Source organism: Micropterus salmoides, unplaced genomic scaffold (assembly GCF_014851395.1).
Source record: "Micropterus salmoides isolate LMB-PRFRI ecotype aquatic unplaced genomic scaffold, ASM1485139v1 Ms_hic_scaffold_5, whole genome shotgun sequence".
Lineage (NCBI taxonomy): Eukaryota > Metazoa > Chordata > Actinopteri > Centrarchiformes > Centrarchidae > Micropterus > Micropterus salmoides.
In genome coordinates this window covers 18,631,436-18,651,514 of record NW_024044237.1, presented here as the reverse complement: position 1 = coordinate 18,651,514, position 20,079 = coordinate 18,631,436, and the positions used below count along the sequence as shown (strand labels likewise).

The 20,079-nt window shown below is 41.1% G+C and overlaps 4 protein-coding genes and 2 pseudogenes across 4 annotated transcripts in view; all 6 read right to left on the bottom strand.

Annotated features, from left to right (window-relative positions):
• Window positions 1–20,079, bottom strand: part of LOC119889225 (protocadherin gamma-A11-like) — a 261,420-nt gene that overhangs the window by 150,231 nt on the left and 91,110 nt on the right.
• On the bottom strand, window positions 3,007–5,728 carry LOC119889233 (annotated as a pseudogene).
• Window positions 6,777–9,373, bottom strand: LOC119889251 (protocadherin gamma-A2-like). The gene has a single exon (XM_038700165.1). It carries the CDS (start codon window positions 9,216–9,218, stop codon window positions 6,777–6,779), a length of 2,442 nt encoding a protein of 813 aa, XP_038556093.1. The 5' UTR covers window positions 9,219–9,373.
• Window positions 10,841–13,113, bottom strand: LOC119889277 (protocadherin gamma-B7-like). The gene has a single exon (XM_038700182.1). The coding sequence runs from the start codon at window positions 12,772–12,774 to the stop codon at window positions 10,903–10,905; it is 1,872 nt and encodes a 623-aa protein (XP_038556110.1). The 5' UTR covers window positions 12,775–13,113; the 3' UTR covers window positions 10,841–10,902.
• LOC119889259 (protocadherin beta-16-like) overlaps window positions 13,952–20,079 on the bottom strand; it is a gene marked incomplete in the record, with an annotated part of 73,367 nt that continues 67,239 nt past the window's right edge. The window contains 1 exon segment of the mRNA XM_038700169.1: window positions 13,952–14,172.
• LOC119889244 lies at window positions 15,948–19,426 on the bottom strand (annotated as a pseudogene).

Genomic DNA, 20,079 nt, shown 5'->3' with positions numbered 1-20,079 from the left:
CGTCCCTCAGAGTCTGAAAGATGAACGTCAGACGAGGCCCCTACCACACTAACACTTCAAAGCACACACTCTTTACACAGCTCTATCTCGAGTAAAAACCACTTTGGAATGAGTTTTAAGAAATCATCGGTAAATGAAAACAACTTCAAGTCAGCATATTGTATTGTGAAAGATTCTGTGTAAAAAGTAAAAGACAATCCACCTGTCAAAATAACAGAAAACGAGATCTCATGGTCACACAATTCGGTGACAACGTACTCGGTCCTAAAAATAACTATAAAAAGATTTAAATTAAAATAAATATAATTGTTATCATCGTGGAAAAAAATCATGTTTAAAATCTAAACCACATCAAAGTCTACTTACAATAAATGGAGGGTTTATAGGGTCTAGAAAGACTGATGTGTAATTAAAGCACTATCCTCTAAAATATGATATCCACAAATTTGGTTTACTGGACTACCAGCGGTTTATGTCAATCAAAAGTGGGAGATTCTAGACAGTTAAATATTCTCGAAGTGACAGCAAATATGGAATTCCAGGTTATTCTCCGTGACGTAAGCAGAATAGCTCTTTTTATCAAATAATGGTGCGTTGTCGTTAACGTCAGATATTTTGAGGTGTAATTTTGTTGAGCTGGACAGAGGAGGAGTCCCCAGATCAGTGGCTGTTATTGTTATGTTATAATCTGAGACGGATTCTCGATCAAAATGTTGATCTGATATCAAATTATAATAGTTTGTTAGAGATGATTCAATCTTAAATGGAAGTTTGCCATCTATGGAACATCTTATGTGCCCATTTCTCTCAGAATCTGCATCTTTTACATTCAAAATAGCAATCATTGTTCCAAGGCGTGCATCCTCAGACAAGGGGCTGGAAAATGACATAATATTTATAACTGGGGCATTGTCGTTGACATCAACAACATCAAAAATAACTTTACTTGCTCCGATTAAACCACCGTGATCCTTTGCCTCAACCCTCACCTCGTATTTTCTGTCTTTTTCAAAATCTATCTGACCAGCCACAGAAATAATGCCAGTGTTTTCATCAATACTAAAAATATCTGCTGCACTTCCTTTCGTCTTAGACAAGCTGTAAGTTATGAGTCCATTTGAGCCACTATCGGCGTCTGTGGCATTTACTGTAATAACGCTTGTGCCTTTCATCGTGTTTTCCATCACGGATGCTTTGTAGACTGATTGATTAAACACCGGAATATTGTCGTTGGCATCTAACACAGTGACATCTATATTTACTGTACCAGATCTCTGTGGTGTTCCTCCATCAACGGCGATTACTTTTAAAGACAAATGGGGACGTTGCTCTCTGTCTAAAGGCTTGTGGAGAACAATTTCACAATATTTACTCCCGTCTGGATTTGCATGTTGCTTCAATATAAAATTGTCGTTTGGTGATAAAACATAGTCTTGCAACGCGTTCTGCCCCACATCTAGATCCTCTGCACTCTGCAATGGAAACTGCACTCCAACTGCAGCTGATTCACTTATTTCAATATTGATAGGTTTATCTTTATTTGGGAAGACGGGAGCGTGGTCATTTATATCCAAAACCTCAACAGTTATTCTGTGCAATTCCATGGGATTTTCCAAAATCACCTCAAAGCTGAAGCTACATGGTGTTATTTCTCCACAAAGCTGCTCTCGGTCTATTCTCTCATTCACGATCAGAATCCCTTTGTCTGTCTTCAGCTCGGCGTAGTGGATGTTTTCTCCGGTCACGATACGGGCCCGCCCAGAACGGAGCCTTTTCAGATCCAAACCAAGATCTTGCGCTACGTTACCAATGACAGAGCCTTTCTTCATTTCCTCTGGTATTGAATAACGAATCTGGCCACCTACCATGTTAACCGCAAGAAGCAGCAAAATAAGCAGTCCTATTTGCCGTCGCAGTCCATAAAACAATCGCCATCTTGCGCATCTGTAGGTGAGGGAATCTCGAGTTGCCATCATGGCAACAAAGAACAGAAAATAGTATTTATATCAAGTTATTATGACGGAAAATGTGGTTCTTATATAAACGTTCCCTGGTTCCGTGTTACATTTAATCACGTCTTCAAGCTTTACACGCAAGTCGTGAGACCATGTTCTCTCTTGTGTGGCCTAAACCCCGTTAAAACACAGAGAGCCTTCTTCACTGTGTAGTCAGTCGGGGGGATGAAGTGAATGACGACACAACACTGAAAATATTTTACTGACCAACAGCGTCCCTCAGAGTCTGAAAGATGAACGTCAGACGAGGCCCCTACCACACTAACACTTCAAAGCACACACTCTTTACACAGCTCTATCTCGAGTAAAAACCACTTTGGAATGAGTTTTAAGAAATCATCGGTAAATGAAAACAACTTTCAAGTCAGCATATTGTATTGTGAAAGATTCTGTGTAAAAAGTAAAAGACAAATCCACCTGTCAAAAATAACAGAAAACGAGATCTCATGGTCACACAATTCGGTGACAACGTACTCGGTCCTAAAAATAACTATAAAAAGATTTAAATTAAAATAAATATAATTGTTATCATCGTGGAAAAAAATCATGTTTAAAATCTAAACCACATCAAAGTCTACTTACAATAAATGGAGGGTTTATAGGGTCTAGAAAGACTGATGTGTAATTAAAGCACTATCCTCTAAAATATGATATCCACAAATTTGGTTTATGGACCTATTCAGCGGTTTATGCAATGCAAATGTGGGAAGAGGGCTAGACAGTTAAATATTCTGAAGTGAAAATATATCGGGATTCCGGTTCTGCATTACACAATTACATGGTGATGAAATGTAAATGATTTTACTCTGACTGCATTTGTACCGGAACTTTTTCAGGTACCAGTATGCCTAATGTAAACCACAGTATCCTTTCTTGCCACTTGGGCAAAAGATGTATTTCGCCTACCAAAAAAATAGTCACATGACACAGTTCGTATGCGATTATGTCAGGAGCCTCTGCGTTCCTAAGCTATATTTATGAATACTTAAACAGAAGGAGCTTTTATATCAGGTGATGCAAACTGAGATGCTGTCCGTGGTGCTGAAAATGGCGCTATGAAGTACAGCTGTTTATACCGGTGCATCTAAATAAAGAAAGTGAACTAAAGAGCACATAGATGAAAATGTATTATTAAACTGACCTCTAGAGGAGAGTCTGGTTCATCCAGGATGCTCGTTTCACTCTGTATCCGCTGCATCGTCCCTGTAGAACTGGGGTCCATTATCAGCACGTTCTGACTACCAGCTCTGCCGAACTTACAGTCACTCTTTCTGGAGTCAGTCGTCCTGCACACCTCGTAGTTGTACACGTGCTGGAGAGTCCCTGTCCCCAAAGTGTCTGAGTAACGTGGTGGATAATACGGAATCACAGGGAGATTGGAGTGATACAGGACGCGAGACTGTCTCCATCTGTAGATTTTCACTGATATAATAACCACTAAACACGTGATGAAGAGGAAGGAAACTACAGCCAAAGCCAGCACTAAGTAAAAAGTCAGGTTGTCATTGTACTCCTTGTCGTGAGTAAAGTCAGTGAACTCCGACAGCACTTCAGGGAAGCTGTCCGCCACCGCCACGTTAACAATGACTGTAGCTGAACGAGAGGGCTGCCCGTTGTCCTCCACTATAACAGTCAGTCTTTGTTTCACAGCATCTTTATCAGTCACTTGGCGGATAGTTCTTATTTCTCCATTCTGTAAGCCCACTTCAAACAGCGCCCTGTCTGTGGCTTTCTGCAGTTTATAGGAGAGCCAGGCATTCTGTCCAGAGTCCACATCAACAGCCACCACTTTAGTGACCAGATAGCCCACATCTGCTGAACGAGGCACCATTTCAGCCACCAGAGAGCCACCAGTCTGGACTGGGTACAGAACCTGAGGGGGGTTGTCGTTCTGGTCCTGGATCATTATTGTCACTGTCACGTTGCTACTGAGTGGAGGGGAGCCTCCATCCTGCGCTTTCACAGTAAGCTGAATTTGTTTAATTTGTTCATAATCAAAGGAACGAATCGCGCTAAGAACTCCAGTTTCGGAGTTTAAAGACACATAAGTAGAAACTGGACTACCACTGATATCTGTGTCCTCTAAAAGATACGAGATTCTCGCGTTTTGATTCCAATCAGAGTCTCGCGCGCTGACAGCAAATATGGAAATTCCAGGGCGGATTATTCTCCGTGACGTAAGCAGAATAGCTCTTTTTATCAAATAATGGTGCGTTGTCGTTAACGTCAGATATTTTGAGGTGTAATTTTGTTGAGCTGGACAGAGGAGGAGTCCCCAGATCAGTGGCTGTTATTGTTATGTTATAATCTGAGACGGATTCTCGATCAAAATGTTGATCTGATATCAAATTATAATAGTTCGTTAGAGATGATTCAATCTTAAACGGAAGTTTGCCATCTATAGAACATCTTATTTGCCCATTTTTGTCAGAATCAGCATCTTTTACATTCAAAACAGCAACAGTTGTACCAGGAGGTGCATCCTCAGATAGAGGGCTGGAAAATGACATAATATTTATAACTGGGGCATTGTCGTTGACATCAACAACATCAAAAATAAATTTACTTGTCCCAGTTAGGCCACCGTGATCCTTTGCCTCAACCCTCACCTCGTATTTTCTGTCTTTTTCATAATCTATTTGACCAGCCACATAAATCGTGCCAGTGTTTTCATCAATACTGAAAATATCTGCCGCACTTCCTTTCATTTTAGACAAACTGTAAGTAATGAGACCATTTGAGCCACTATCGGCGTCTGTGGCATTTACTGTAATAACGCTTGTGCCTTTCATCGTGTTTTCCATCACATTTGCTTTATACATTGATTGGTTAAATACTGGCGCATTGTCGTTGGCATCTAACACAGTGACATCTATATTTACTGTACCAGATCTCTGTGGTGTTCCTCCGTCAATGGCGATTAATTTTAAAGACAAATGTGGATGCCTCTCTCTGTCTAAAGGGTTCTGGAGAACCATCTCAACATATTTACTCCCGTCTGGATTTGCATGTTGCTTCAATATAAAATTGTCGTTTGGTGATAAAACATAGTCTTGCAACGCGTTCTGCCCCACATCTAGATCCTCTGCACTCTGCAATGGAAACTGCACTCCAACTACAGCTGATTCACTTATTTGAAAACTGATATGTTTATCTTTATTTGGGAAGACGGGAGCGTGGTCATTTATATCCAAAACCTCAACAGTTATTCTGTGCAATTCGATTGGATTTTCCAAAATCACCTCAAAGCTGAAGCTACATGGTGTTATTTCTCCACAAAGCTGCTCTCGGTCTATTCTCTCATTCACGACTAGAATCCCTTTGTCTGTCTTCAGCTCGGCGTAGTGGATGTTTTCTCCGGTCACGATACGGGCCCGCCCAGAACGGAGCCTTTTCAGATCCAAACCAAGATCTTGCGCTACGTTACCAATGACAGAGCCTTTCTTCATTTCCTCTGGTATAGAATAACGAATCTGGCCACCTACCATGTTAACCGCAAGAAGCAGCAAAATAAGCAGTCCTATTTGCCGTCGCAGTCCATAAAACAATCGCCATCTTGCGCATCGGTGGGTGAGGGAATCTCGAGTTCTCATCATGGCAACAAAGAACAGAAAAGAGTGATCTATATCCAGTTGTAATGAAGGAAATGTGGTTCTGATATATCCTTTTCTGGGTTTCAATGCAAACACGTCCCCGCCCTTTACTGTCTGTGAGACTATGTTCTCTCTTGTGTGCCTTAAACCTCGCCAAAACGCATACAGCATTCTTCACTGTGTAGTCAGTCTTGGGATGAACTGCATGACGACACAACACAGAAAATAATTTACTGACCAGCAGCGTCCCTCAGAGTCTAAAAGGTGAACATCAGATGAAGCCATCAGATGAAGCCAAGACCTCGCCCCAAAATAGACTGTCAGAATTAACACGTCTCGTCATCTATTCTAGGAAGTACGTAAGGTTGCACATTGTACTATGACTAAGACAAAGTCTACTGAAAAAGTAAACAATGAAGCCTCAAAACGACTTGTCGAAAGTAAAAGAAAGAAGAAAGTGGAATCTTAGTTCTAAACAATATCCAACCGTTCAAGCTGAATGAATTAATGATCCACTCGTAAATGAAGTAAAACACCAACATTATCACCCAGTTATAAAAAGTTATCGTTGCTTTTATTCATTATGGAACACAGTAAAGCGTCCCTACAACAACGCACTCACTTACAAGCTGCCTCCTATGTTCTGTTAAAATGCAAAAGGTCTGTCTAAGGATATCTGTCAGATAGTAGCCTAAGCAATGTATGCGGGACGTATTGTGTGACCTGTGACGAAACCTTAGGATGTGGATGTCGGGGTTATGAGTGGTTTCATGTGTTGCCTTTAACATGCGGCGTCATGGGTTCATGCTTTGTCATTTAAGATGACTTAGGACTATTATCTTTATTAATCATTGGTGACTATGAAACATGTACGTGGTGCTTTTAGGTACCCAACTTAGAGAATACTCTAAACTTCCTTTAAACGCCCGGATATATAAGGGAATAATGTTATTAAATATGAACATTACTTGATCCTATATGAATGCAAAATTGATACAAATTGACATTTTATAACCGGTCTGACAGCTATGTGCTGTCCACAGCTAAACCTGCGAAGTGTTTGGCAGCAGAATAATTCCTAACAAGTGATGCAAACACGTGCTATAAGGGACGGAATAGCCCGTAACAGTTACAAAACACAGAGAGAACACAGACGAAGTTCAATTGTTTAACTGACCTCTAGAGGAGAGTCTGGTTCATCCAGGATGCTCTTTTCACTCTGTATCCGCTGCATCGTCCCTGTAGAACTGGGGTCCATTATCAGCACGTTCTGACTACCAGCTCTGCCGAACTTACAGTCACTCTTTCTGGAGTCAGTCGTCCTGCACACCTCGTAGTTGTACACGTGCTGGAGAGTCCCTGTCCCCAAAGTGTCTGAGTAACGTGGTGGATAATACGGAATCACAGGGAGATTGGAGTGATACAGGACGCGAGACTGTCTCCATCTGTAGATTTTCACTGATATAATAACCACTAAACACGTGATGAAGAGGAAGGAAACTACAGCCAAAGCCAGCACTAAGTAAAAAGTCAGGTTGTCATTGTACTCCTTGTCGTGTGTAAAGTCAGTGAACTCCGACAGCACTTCAGGGAAGCTGTCCGCCACCGCCACGTTAACAATGACTGTAGCTGAACGAGAGGGCTGCCCGTTGTCCTCCACTATAACAGTCAGTCTTTGTTTCACAGCATCTTTATCAGTCACTTGGCGGATAGTTCTTATTTCTCCATTCTGTAAGCCCACTTCAAACAGCGCCCTGTCTGTGGCTTTCTGCAGTTTATAGGAGAGCCAGGCATTCTGTCCAGAGTCCACATCAACAGCCACCACTTTAGTGACCAGATAGCCCACATCTGCTGAACGAGGCACCATTTCAGCCACCAGAGAGCCACCAGTCTGGACTGGGTACAGAACCTGAGGGGGATTGTCGTTCTGGTCCTGGATCATTATTTTCACGGTCACATTGCTACTGAGTGGAGGGGAGCCTCCATCCTGCGCTTTGATGACGAAAAGCAGCTGTTTGATTTGCTCATAATCAAATGACCGCACAGCGTGTATCACTCCGCTTTCTGCATTTACTGAAACATATTCGGAAACTGGAGATCCACCGATCTCGTACTCTTCCAAAATATAGGAAATATGGGCGTTTTGGTTTTCATCAGGGTCTTCAGCATTAACGCTTAGTACAGATACACCTGGAGAGTTATTCTCTGCGATAAACGCATTGTAAACATTTTGTTGAAACACTGGAGGATTATCATTGACATCCGAAACCTTCAGATAAAAGGTTCTTTTAACTGAGAGGGGAGGCGACCCTGCATCTGAGGCAATAACAGTGATGTTACATTCTGACAGCTTTTCGCGATCTAATGAAGCATCAGTCATTAATGCAAAGTAATTTCTCACATTGGATTTAATTGTAAAAGGAACATTGCCTTCGATCGTGCACCTTACTTTTCCGTTTTCACCGGAATCAAGATCCTTAACATTAATTATGCCAATTGTGGTACCAGCAGTGGAGTCTTCTGACACAGGACTCGTGAAGGACAACACGTTAATGACCGGGGCATTATCATTTACATCTATAACCTCAATCTCAACTTTGCTAGAATCCGTCAGTCCGCCTTGATCTTTAGCTTCAACTCTGAACTCAATTTTTTTGTCTTTTTCAAAATCTATTTCCTCTACCACATATATTCTCCCAGTAGCCTCATCTATATTGAACAAATCAGCGATTCCTGCTTTTGATTTTGAAAAGTAATACGTTACTTGTCCATATGAACCGCTGTCTATGTCGCTGGCATTTACAGTAACAATGTAAGTGCCTTTTGGAGCGTTTTCAATCACCGTGGCTTTATACACAGATTGATTAAACACAGGAGCATTATCATTAGCATCTAAGATATTGACGTCTATATTTACTGTACCCGATCTTTGTGGATTCCCTCCGTCCACAGCCAGCAGTTTTAAAGACAGGTGTGGCTGTTCTTCTCTGTCTAAGGGTTTCTGAAGCAGCATTTCGGCATATTTACTGCCGTCCGGATTAACATGTTGTTTCAAAACAAAATTGTTGTTTGGAGTTAAAATGTAATTCTGCAGACCGTTTTCCCCAACATCAGCATCGTCCGCACTCTCTAAAACAAAACGGGAACCAAGAGCTGCCGATTCGCTTATTTCAAATTCCAAGTGTCTGTTTTGGAAAGTAGGAACGTTGTCGTTTACGTCCAAGACTTCTATGGTGACAGGGTGCAACTCCATCGGGTTTTCCAATAAAATCTCAAATGTAAAGCTGCATGGTGTTATATCTCCACAAAGCTGCTCTCGATCAATTCTCTCATTCACGACCAAAGTCCCTTTGTCTGCCTTCAGCTCGGTGTACTGGATGTTTTCTCCGGTCACGATACGGGCCCGACCAGAACGGAGTCTTTTCAAATCCAAACCAAGGTCTTGTGCGACATTTCCAACAAGGGAGCCTTTTTTCATCTCCTCCGGGATCGAATATCGGATCTGTGCTTCCGTTTGACAAAGAAAAATAAACTGAAAGAAAACCATGTACATTGCCCCTTGAAATCGCCATCTTACGTCTCTGTCTCGATGATGTTCTTTTGATGCCATGTCATAAGAGGGCCTTCAAGCAAACCGAACAATGGAATTAAGATTTAAACTCACTGAGGAATAAACGCAAATGTTCCAGGTTAATTTTTATCAGCGATAGAAGTTGAAATCAACTCCGTAGCCGATGATCACCAGCTCATATGAAACAGAGATCATCTCCTCTTGTAAAACGCAGTGACAGGGGAGGGAACAGCACTGCCTCAGGATGCACAGTAGAATTGATTTACCAGGCAACAGCGTCACTTAGAGGATATAATATATAACTCATATAACCAGGCATCGAACTCCACGAGTTTGATCTTTGGGATGTCATTCTGTATAGTAATGGCATATTTGGCAATAAAAATAAGTTAATGCTTGCTCATTCTAGTCCTCTGCCTGATGAATACAAAGACAGAGACAGAGACAGAGAGAGAGAGAGAGAGAGAGAGAGAGAGAGAGAGAGAGAGAGCACGGAATGGACATGCAGGATCAGTATTTTACAGTATTTTATACTGTGTATTTCATGGGATCATTCATTCATTCATCACAGTCAGATTTCAAGATTAGCATGATATGTCCCTAAATGGTGCCACTGTCTCTATAAATAAATAAACACAACCAAAGTCTATAGTGAAAACTTTTTTATTATTATTATTATTATTATTATTATTATTATTATTATTATTATTACACAAGGGGTGGTGATGGCGCAATGGATAAGATGCCTGCCTTTGGTGTGAGAGACCCGGCTTCAATGACCAAGCCACCATTGTGTCCCTGAGCAAGATCCTTAACCCCTAGTTGCTCCAGAGGCGTGCGACCTCTGACATGTAGCAACTGTGAGTCGCTTTGGATAAAAGCGTCAGATAAATGTAAAAATTAATAATAATTATTATTATTAGTAGTAGTAGTAGTCACCGAATTGTGCAACTGAATTCAACCAAAGTCTCTTCAAAGTCAACCCAACGACCTCAAATAATCAAATTGTGTCAGTGCACTTCAGCACCACGGACAGCGAAAGAGCTGCGGAAAAAGCCGTCTGTCTCTTACACACGACTAACGCTAAATTAATGACATCAATACATAAACATATAACAGTGAACTTTCTATTAATATTGTATGCTCACAGATGTAACAGCTAAGATGTGATAATGTCGCACAGGTCAACTTACCAGAGTAGACATGTGGGATGCTGCTGATAACTGCCCTCCATTCTGCAGAGTTTCACTTCCAGAGTCATCCACACTAACCAAACTTTGACTCATTGGTTGCACATACTTAACGTCACTCTTTCTGGAGTCAGTCGTCCTGCACACCTCGTAGTTGTACACGTGCTGGAGAGTCCCTGTCCCCAAAGTGTCTGAGTAACGTGGTGGATAATACGGAATCACAGGGAGATTGGAGTGATACAGGACGCGAGACTGTCTCCATCTGTAGATTTTCACTGATATAATAACCACTAAACACGTGATGAAGAGGAAGGAAACTACAGCCAAAGCCAGCACTAAGTAAAAAGTAAGGTTGTCATTGTACTCCTTGTCGTGAGTAAAGTCAGTGAACTCCGACAGCACTTCAGGGAAGCTGTCCGCCACCGCCACGTTAACAATGACTGTAGCTGAACGAGAGGGCTGCCCGTTGTCCTCCACTATAACAGTTAGTCTTTGTTTCACAGCATCTTTATCAGTCACTTGGCGGATAGTTCTTATTTCTCCATTCTGTAAGCCCACTTCAAACAGCGCCCTGTCTGTGGCTTTCTGCAGTTTATAGGAGAGCCAGGCATTCTGTCCAGAGTCCACATCAACAGCCACCACTTTAGTGACCAGATAGCCCACATCTGCTGAACGAGGCACCATTTCAGCCACCAGAGAGCCACCAGTCTGGACTGGGTACAGAACCTGAGGGGGTTGTCGTTCTGGTCTTGGACACGCACAAGAACTGTCGTGTTGCTACTTAATGGTGGCGAGCCTCCATCTTGCGCTTTAACTCGTATTTTGTACTCTTTGACTTGTTCATAATCAAGGGAACGCAACGACTGAATGACTCCACTCTCCGTATTAATAGAGAAATATGCGGAGACTGGATTACCATTAATATCACCCTGAATAAGAAAATATGATATGCGTGCATTTTGACCCTGATCTGGATCAGTAGCGTGTATCTGCAACAGAGTGACACCAGGGGAATTGTTCTCTATTACCTGAGTGCTGTAAACACTTTGACTGAACGCTGGTGCGTTGTCATTAACATCAGTAACGTCTAAAACGACAGTTTTTTTGCTTGATAAGGGAGGCAAGCCCTCATCTGTGGCAGTGAGAGTGATGTTGTACTTGGGACGCTTTTCTCGGTCGAGACTTTGCTCCGTGACCAATGTGTAATAGTTTCTGAGAGACGATTTAATCTTGAACGGGATATTTTCATCTATATTTAAATGAACCAGTCCATTTTTACCGGAATCTTTATCTTGGACACTAATCAACGCCACGACTGTGCCAGGAGTAGAATCCTCTGATATTTTACCCGAATATGAAGCCATTGTGATTATTGGACTGTTATCATTTACATCGGTTATCTCAATTATCAGTTTGCTGGCTCCCACTACACCCCATGGATCTTTTGCTTGAAGGTTTATTTCGTAATTTGGAGAAACCTCGTAATCGATGGCAGCGGTGAGTTTAACCTCTCCCGTGTAAGAATTTATTTCGAAAGGACAGGAGGAATCCTCTTCTAAGTGGGTGAACGAATATGTAACATTACCATTGTAACCTTGGTCCGCGTCTACGGCACTGACTTCAGCAATAACTGTGCCTCTCAAAACATTTTCTAAGACAGACACTCTGTATACTGACTGCGTAAAAACGGGTGCGTTGTCATTTGCGTCGAGAACAGATACATGAACCCTTACTGTTCCAGACCTCCGCGGTTCCCCACCGTCAACAGCCGTCAATATGAGCGTATGCTCGCTCTGCTTCTCGCGGTCCAAACCACTCTGAAGCATCATTTCAGCATATTTACTCCCATCTGCTCGAGTGTGTTGTTTGAGAACAAAATGATGATTTTCCTTTAAAGAGTAACTCTGCAGTGAGTTTATTCCAACGTCAGGATCAGCTGCGCTATCAAGCAAAAAGACAGTCCCCGTGGGCGTCGATTCGCTTATTTCCAAATTAATTTCCTTTTTGGGAAAAGCAGGAGCATGATCGTTTACATCCTGTATTTCGATGGTAATGGAGAACAATTCAAGTGGATCTTCGAGGACAATTTCTAAACTAAAGCTACACGGTGATTTCTTGGCGCATAAATTCTCTCTGTCAATTCTTTCATTGACAACGATATGCCCTTTGTTCTGGTTCAGCGCGACATATTGGTTATCGCCATCTATAACAACTCTAGCCCGACCAGAAACCAACCTTGTAACATCCAAGCCCAGGTCTTTTGCAACGTCTCCGACAAACAGCCCCTTTCTCATCTCCTCTGGTATAGAATAACGTATTTGTCCGCTAACCGCAGCAACAACGCAGAAAAGCAAAATGGAGACTCTCCAATCCAATGAAGTCCCTTTGCTCTTTAGCATATCCATTTCTTACCATGAATATCAGATCCAGAATTACACAGTTATCCGTGGGTCTCGCTCACAATATGGACCTATATGTTGTAGTTCTCTGTCAAAATAAATGCAATGCCACCATCCACAGTGGAGCCTTATTAAGTATGCCCACAACCATCGCCTGTTTCCCTCAAAGACGGGCGGTGACTTGTAATAAGACTGCTGTTAGACAAATAGTATGCTTAGGCAACAGCACCACCAACCAGTGACTAAGTAAAACAACATCATTATCTGTACGTGTGTACCAAGGTTCGAACCGTCTGGTCTTTATAATCGGAAGCATCCAAACTTTACAAGCCCTTTAATGGTGCAGATTCAGCAAAGAATACAAAAGACAAAAAATATAAATAAAATGTCAGTATTTGTAGAATGGACAATAAAATTCTTGGATCATTTTTATGTGTTCTTAGTATTTGATCATACAAGGAACTTGCCATTGTCATCATGTTGTGAAAGATACAAGTGGGTAAGCCTGGGAATACTTTGCATTCAGCTCCTTTTAAAATGTAACAGCAAACTGAACAATGCTAAGAACATATGTTGGAAAGTGAAACGGTACTAGATAGATAGATAGATAGATAGATAGATAGATAGATAGATAGATAGATAGATAGATAGATAGATAGATAGATAGGACAGAGAGACGGAGCGATGGAGCAATAGATTGATAATCTCTTCTTTCTTGATCCAATCTGACTGATGAATCCAGTGACCTACATTTGAGCAGTGGAATCAACTCTTATAAATCTACTGCAGCCCTCATCCACAGGCATGAACAAATACTGACACATTTCACAGCATTTCTTTTCTATGTAGCTAAAACCTGGTGTCTGCACAGGTAGCAATGCTTTTTAATGGGTCATGCTAGTTTGCATCGTCCCCCTATTCATATTAGCATAAATATTAGCATATACTGCTGCAGAGCATAACAGTTTGCACATCATGATTGTGAATTATTCAGGTAATGATTGCACAGCCGCAGCCAGGATATTTAATATTCATGTAGCTTAAAGCCTAGGATAGAATCAAAAAGAACACATAAATAAGAGCAATGCAGCTGCCCTTGTTTCAAGACTTCTAGCTAAAATGCTCAGACTTGAATGAATATGAATTTAAAAGCAGCATTTGGGAAGATAGGAGTCTTACACCTATATTATGAACATTTGTATTAGTTGGTTTAGACACAGAGAAAAAGAGATACAGAGGATAAGAGATAATAGATGGAAAATGGATGGAAACTCATTCTGGGTCAATTGTGTTCTGTTTTGACTGTGAGAGTTGAGTATGGTGTTGATGAGGCTGTTGACACTAAAATAACAGAGTGAAGTAACTAAAATAGAGTGTACTGTGTGAGATTTAAAGAGAAAGGGGAAAAAAAATTATCTTACCTGTTTGATTGAAATGAAGGTTCATTCAAAGAGTGCACCAAGAAAAGAAAGAAGAAAACAGAAACAGTTAATATTAATCACATCTTGTCACATTCGCATTATGTACAGTACATATCCATAGTGAAATAATTAATATTATTATGGTTTGATCTTGTGACATAGACACTGTGATGTTTTATAACTGCCCAAAAGAAGTCATCACAGACACAGCACTTCAACGGGCTGCTTTAACCAAGATACATTCAAAGTATGGTGTAGTTAACAAACAGATGTCCAAGTCCATCAGCTGAATAAAGTAGTCTATTTCTGACTTATTTCAGAAGGACTACTTTGCTATTTTGATAAATAAAGAATAAGATATTGTCAACCAAGCTAAAGCTTAAACCTGCTCAGCTCTTTTCTGCTCCATTTCCTGCTGACTCCAGTGCATTGTTAGCAAACCCAAAATGGAGCTGTGTTTTCCTCTTGTCAGTCTGTGTGTTGGATTGTTGCCAGTCAGCTCTCACTTTCAATTTAACCTGTAGTTGAACAACTTTTTAGGTAACATTTAGCCTATTTCTTAACCTATATTACATTATGTTTCTTTTATTCTTTAACAAGCATTTCACTTAACCAACCCCATCTTGTGATTTTATTATTTAGAACGCCGTCATAAATGAATTACCAACTCATGTAAAATAACATTTTCAAGTTCAATGTTTATCACATTACAACCTAAGTAGAATGCTGTGCAAGAATCATGTACTTGGGTGACAACATATAATCAAATTTAAAAAATAAATTTACTACACTCAGTATTCAGAAACATTGAAAACTCTGTGACGCCTGTGTTAATTAAAATGAGCTGCACTGTTAAATCTACATAATTTTCAATCATTCTCCAATAATGTCAACCACAATGCTTAAAACAATATTCTTGTGACCCAGATAATATATATATATATATAAGTACTGTTTTTTTCCCCCCTCCTGCCATGGTTGAAAATAGGAGCAAACGTGAGCCTGAAGCTAAAACATGAGCAGTAACACACATGAATTCACATGGGAATTATTTTGATGACAAAACCTCTCTGCTTCAGCACCATGACACAGTAAGTTGAAGGCAAGAGTAGGCACACTCAGCCACTTTATGTGATGCAGAAACAAGCACAAATCACCAATTAACTGTTTTATCAGACTCTTGAATGCAATAGCGGAACTTTTAGAAATAATCATCCCTTCATCGCCATAGGTATTCCCTGGTTAAATAATATTAGGCGGTGTTTTAGTAGTGCTGGTATTGAAGCAATAAACTACTTACTTACTGATGTATACAGAATGAAATACAACATATTTCAGATTGTATAATAAAATGGATCCATGGAAAATGTAACTTGACAAAAGCATTCACACTGAATATTACAAATCCGCTGCAAACTTGTGACAAAATAACTAAAAACAATCTGCAATTATCTACACATATTGTTTTGCATTGATTGTGTATGACTTGTAACTACATTATATAATTGCACATTTCAGGCTAAAGCAGAAGTAAGAGTGTCTAGAGGAGGTTCATTTGAGTTTTATTTACCAATATGTTGCAAATACTGGTTGCTCAACACTGAAGGGAGGCATCTTACTGCCCAAACACGCATGCAAGTCTTTGTCAGAGTGCAGGTTTTAGTTTTTCTTGTTAATCACAGTTGCCTTGGATTTGTGTCATGATGATCATCAGTTATGGTTTCTGTTATAAATGTCCTTTACAAGTTCTGGGCCAATGGAGAAGTAAAACACAATCTTCTCTTATTAAGTTTATTTGTCATCAGGGTACAGTCATAGTCTACATATTGTTCAATTCATAGCATGTAGTGCAAAGCTTTTATTGTGTCACTATCAAACAACAAAGTATTTGTGATATTTGTGAAAACACAATATAGCATTTTCAAAACTTGGCTGCGATGTATTCCAAGTCAAAAATGGACAATAAATAAAAGTATGAAGGGCGTTTTACACAAATACACAAACAGAGGCCAAAACACATGTACCACAAAGAAAATATTAATAGCTGGGACTACATTTACACAACTGTAGATACAGTCAGAGAGGTCAACTATGCATTTTGAAATGAGACACATCAACCATATAAATATGTATTTTATAGGTTATTTCCCCATTCCCAACTCATATTCCAATATGTAGGTGTTTGAGCTTATAAGGAAAAGCAAAATACTCATACTTATTATATAAACACTCTGTCCTGTTTGGGAACAAGCAACTGCAAACCTTCTCAGTCTTTGACAAAAACTATTACAAACAAAACATAAAATGAATAAGTACTTTATTTATGCTACTATGATACTATTGTCTAGAAGATAGACAACAAAGGTTAAGATTGTCAGTGTGCAAGGTCAGGTCTGGGGGATGAGGTTGAAGTCATAAGCAAAACTCCAAGAACATTACAAAACATATTGATGCACTGAAAACATATTCATGCACAAAAAGTTCTGTAGAAAAAATGTCCACATTTTAAACAGCCACAATAATGCATCTAGAAATGCTATACAACCATGAGACAGATTACAGCATATTTGACAGTCAGAGAGTCCAAATCGCTTCACTGCACATTTCCAATGTATTTACAATATGTTATGGCCAACTCTCATTTGAACACATAACAAGGGTGCGGTGCACCTGCCCTCACCTTCAAACTAGCCCTGTCTGTACTGGCGCGCCTTAGGGTGTTTTTTTGGTAGGCTGCACTTCTTTGCTTCAGTGTGTCAGTGTCTGTGTTCGAGCCGAAACGAAAATCGCCTCTCCACGACCCAGTGGTCAAGAAGGAATCATAGCGCTCATCTTTCAGCAGGGTCCCACAACGGCTTAAATCTGTAAAATGAGGGGGGCAGTAGGCCGTGGGGAAAACGGGGAGATTAGCGGTGGGTGAACGGTAAACATAGCCACGCCGACAGAGCTTAAAATAAAACACTCCACTGATTAAAAGGATGAAAAGAGAGGAAACGGCTGCTAGGGCGATAATCAAATAGAGCGTTAAGTTGTCACTATCCTGTGATTCATCTGCTAACTCAAAGAGCTCGTTTAAAACAGGTAGCCCGTCATCTATTGCTATGCTGACTGTAACAGTGGCGGAGAGAGTTTCGGGCCCGTTATCCGTTACTAAAACCACAACAGTATGTTTCGGTTCATCGTCCTCCATGAATGCTCGCACAGTTCTGATTTCGCCTGTGTGCAGACCGACTATAAACAGGTTAGGCCGCGTTGCTGTGATTATTCTGTAGAAAGCCATGCATTATGGCCAGAGTCGGCGTCCACAGCTACCACCTTAGTAACCAGGTAACCTCTAGGCGCTTCAGCTGGCACCATATCTTCAGTAATGAGCCCGGAGGTTTGGGCAGGGTATAGAACCACAGGCGCATTGTCATTTTGGTCCTTAATAAAAACGTTTACAGTGCAAGTGGTGGAGAGTGGAGGATCCCCTCCATCTCGAGCTGTCACCTTAATTTGGAAGTGAACTGACTGTTCGTAATCAAAGAGGCGTGATGTGAAGAGCTCCCCTGTTTCTGAGTGGATGGTAAGGAAGGAGGACGCCTCTGAGTGTGTGTCCCTTGATATTTGGTACAATATTTTAGCATGAGACCCCTCGTCAGTGTCCTCTGCTTTCACTTTCATCACAAACGTGCCAGCGGGCTGGTTTTCCAATATGTTGGCATTGTACTCGCTCTGAGTAAAAGTCGGGGGGTTATCATTTATGTCATTAACCAGGATTGTTATAACGTTTACATTGGAGAGTGAGGGAGAGCCCGCATCAGTGGCAGTAACTGTAATTTTATACTCTGGTTGAAGTTCTCTGTCTAGTATTCCGTCAGTCACCAACATGTAGTAGTTTTTGACCTCTGATACAACTTTAAATGGAACATTGTCTGGGATTGTACAGGTGACGCGCCCACTGCTCCCAGTGTCCAGGTCATAAACATTAATCAGAGCAACCATAGTCCCTGGTTTAGAGTCTTCAGCCACGTTAGCAGAGGCTGATTTTATCTCGATCATAGGTTTGTTGTCATTTACATCAATGACGTCAATTATAAGTTTACAGTGAGAGGCCTGACCACCCCCATCTTTAGCCTGAACATCCAGCTCGTGCGTTATGTCGTCTTCATAATCAATAAGACCCGCCACCCGAACTTCTCCACTCAGAGGGTTAATTTCAATAACTCTCCCCGTCTTCTCTGACAGGTGACTGAAAGCGTACGTTATCTCTCCATAAACACCTTCGTCTGGGTCCGTGGCATTCAGTCTTGCTATGACAGTCCCTATGGCCGAGTTCTCTGGCACAGAGGCTTTATAAACTCGTTGGCTGAAAACTGGGACATTATCATTAGCGTCCAAAACACGGATATGGATAGAAGCAGTTCCTGATCTGACTGGACTCCCCCCGTCAATTCCATTGATTTTCAGTACATGTTCAGCTTGTGCCTCCCGGTCTAAGGCCTTTTTAAGAACTAGTTCCGGATACGCATTGCCGTTTATTTGAGTACTCATTTCCAGTGCAAAGTGATCATTCGGGCTCAGTTTATATTCACGGACTGAGTTGGTTCCCAAATCGGGGTCATGCGCGCTCTCCAACGGAAAGCGCCTCCCCAGGACTGTGGATTCCACTAAATCTAGTTTGATCTCCCCTGCAGCAAAAACTGGACTGTTGTCATTTATGTCTGCAATATCCAAAACTAAGCTGTAAGCTTGAAGGGGGTCTTCAAATAAGAGCTGATATTGTAGGATGCAGACACTGGCTTGCGCGCAGAGCTCCTCTCGGTCAATCCGTTGGCTGATCAAAAGATTGCCTGACGCAGTGTCCAGTTCGCACAGCTGGCTTGTTCCTTCTGCAACAACACGGGAACGACGAGCTTCGAGCTCCGCTACTTGCAGCCCCAGATCACGAGCAACATTCCCGATAACAGACCCCCGCTGCATCTCCTCAGGAAGGACGTAACGGACTTCTCCAAGCGAAAAAACAAAAAGGAGGTTAAACAGTAAAATATGCAGCCACCATTTTAAGCTTATTCGCTGGTCCATTATTAAAAATGCTTTCATAAACAGATGTACTGTCGACATTATAGCTAAATCCTAAACATATACATCCAACTAACTGAAAATGCTGCTGTAAAGCAACGGTTCTCTGCTTCTCTATACTGAGTTAATCATGCTCTATTAGGGAAGCCGTCGGCTTGGATTCCTCTCTCTCTATCCCAATTTCACCACCTCTCTCTCTCTCTCTCTCTCTCTCTCACACACACACACACACACACACACACACACACACACACACACTCTCACTTCTTCTCATACCCACCCACACATATACACAAACACGCATGCCTACACAGCCCTCGGCTCTAACCCAATACTCCAGTTCCAGTGACACAGATAGAGTGAGACACGCCATATGAGTCAGACATTATAAAAGAGCGTCACCAAGAGACTGAGATGAAAATTACAACAGAGCAGTCTGCAATGAGATACATGCTACTGTAATTGTTATCACGTTGAACTATGTAAATGTTACAAAGCTTTTTTTATCAATAAACTATTATTGATATTCTCAGAGATGACCAATCCCTGTGACTACACTTTTCAGACAATAGTTTGTGGTGCTCTTTTGCATTGCATAACACTGAATCGGAGTTGAACACACGCAGTGTAACTGTGGAAATGGCAGGGGACAACACTCACTCATACACACACACACACACACACACACACACACACACACACACACACACTCTCTCTCATTTTTCATTTCAATTAGCATCATTGGCATGAATATTTAGGTAAATGTAGGTAAAGCACAAATTCACATACAAACAATAAAAACGAAGACATATTAAACAATAAATATATA